This window comes from Condylura cristata, unplaced genomic scaffold (assembly GCF_000260355.1).
Source record: "Condylura cristata isolate star-nosed mole 26May11 unplaced genomic scaffold, ConCri1.0 scaffold00232, whole genome shotgun sequence".
Lineage (NCBI taxonomy): Eukaryota > Metazoa > Chordata > Mammalia > Eulipotyphla > Talpidae > Condylura > Condylura cristata.
In genome coordinates this window covers 4,239-5,502 of record NW_004567333.1, presented here as the reverse complement: position 1 = coordinate 5,502, position 1,264 = coordinate 4,239, and the positions used below count along the sequence as shown (strand labels likewise).

Genomic DNA, 1,264 nt, shown 5'->3' with positions numbered 1-1,264 from the left:
GGGCGTGGGTCAGGGTGGTCCTGGCGCCGGGGCCCTTCTGGCCGACCCTCCGGCCACAGAGGTCATCGGGGCAGCCGTCGCCGCTGCCGGAGCCGCTGCCGTCGTCACCTGGGGAGGAGGGGCGGAGTTCTGGGGCGCCACCCCCCAGCCTCGGCCCTGCGCCGCCCCGAGGCCCCGCCCAGGGGGCCAGCACTGCCCGGTCCTTCTGGGGCTGGAGCTGGACACGCCCAGCAGGTGTCGGGAGTGCCTGGGGCGGGGCGCCAGCCCTTCGTCACGGGGCCCAGGGCCGCGAGGGGCTCCCCGACCCCGCCCGGCCGCCGGGGCTCACTGGCGTCGTGGAAGTCCAGGTCGTCGCCGTCGTAGGCGCTGCGCAGCCGGTTTGTCATGATCTTCAGCTGCATGATCTGCTGGCGGATGGTCATGTCGGGCTTGGTGATGTCCACCTCCACCTCGGGGTTGTTGATCTGGTTGGCCAGGCCGTCGCCCATCACCTCGGGCAGGTACCTGGGGGCCGGGCAGGAGGGGCCGTCACCGCGAAGGGCACCGGCGGGCAGGCCGTCCACACCTCCCAGGTCCGACGGTGGCCTGGGCTCACGGCGGCCGCTCACCCCGGCGGGCGGCTTTGCGCTTCTGTGCCGGGCAGGACCCCGGGGCACCTACCGGCCCACGGCCAGCCCGTTCCAGCAGCGGTCCTCGCTGGCGGAGCTCGCGGCCAGCTTCTCCCTGCACAGCGTCCTGGGGAGGCCGGTCCAGAAGTCCTGGGCGTCCTGGAGCTGCTTCTTGGCCTCGGAGACCTGCGGGGCAGGAGTCAGGCCGCCTGGCCCCGCCCGGCCCTCGCACCCCGCCCAGGGGAGCAGAGGCCGCACCAGCCTGTCCAGGGTCCCGGAGGGCGGCTTCTCCTGCAGCACCGGCTTGTCTCGCTGCGGCTTCTCCTCGGACCCGGGGCCCTGGGGGTTCGCCCTGGGGTGGCCGCAGCCCTGGGCGACCTGGAGGAGACCACAGGGGCCCTGAGGCCTACGCCCCGGAATGCCCCCTTGGGGAGGCCCCGCCCGCTGCGGCGCCCCGCACCTTGGCCATGAGTGTGTCCTTGTTGTCCCGGAGGGTGCTGATGGCCTCTGCCAGCCACAGGTGCACGCTGCCCATGGCACTCTCTGCCCCCGACGGGCCCCAGAACTTGTTGGTGATGAGCTCCATGGAGTCTGCACGGGTGCCCGCGTCAGCGCGGCGGCCGGCTGGCGCACAGCAGCTGCGGCACGGCCAGGCC

General features: G+C 74.1%; 1 protein-coding gene across 1 annotated transcript; it reads right to left on the bottom strand.

The window, feature by feature from the left end:
- Positions 1-4: 4 nt before the first annotated feature.
- On the bottom strand, positions 5-1,260 carry LOC101630040 (glypican-1-like; the record flags this gene model as incomplete). Its single annotated transcript, XM_012734965.1, has 5 exons — positions 5-108; positions 329-504; positions 661-794; positions 867-986; positions 1,069-1,260. Coding segments are annotated over 5 exons (726 nt in total), but the record flags the coding sequence as incomplete, so codon positions are not given.
- Positions 1,261-1,264: the final 4 nt, after the last annotated feature.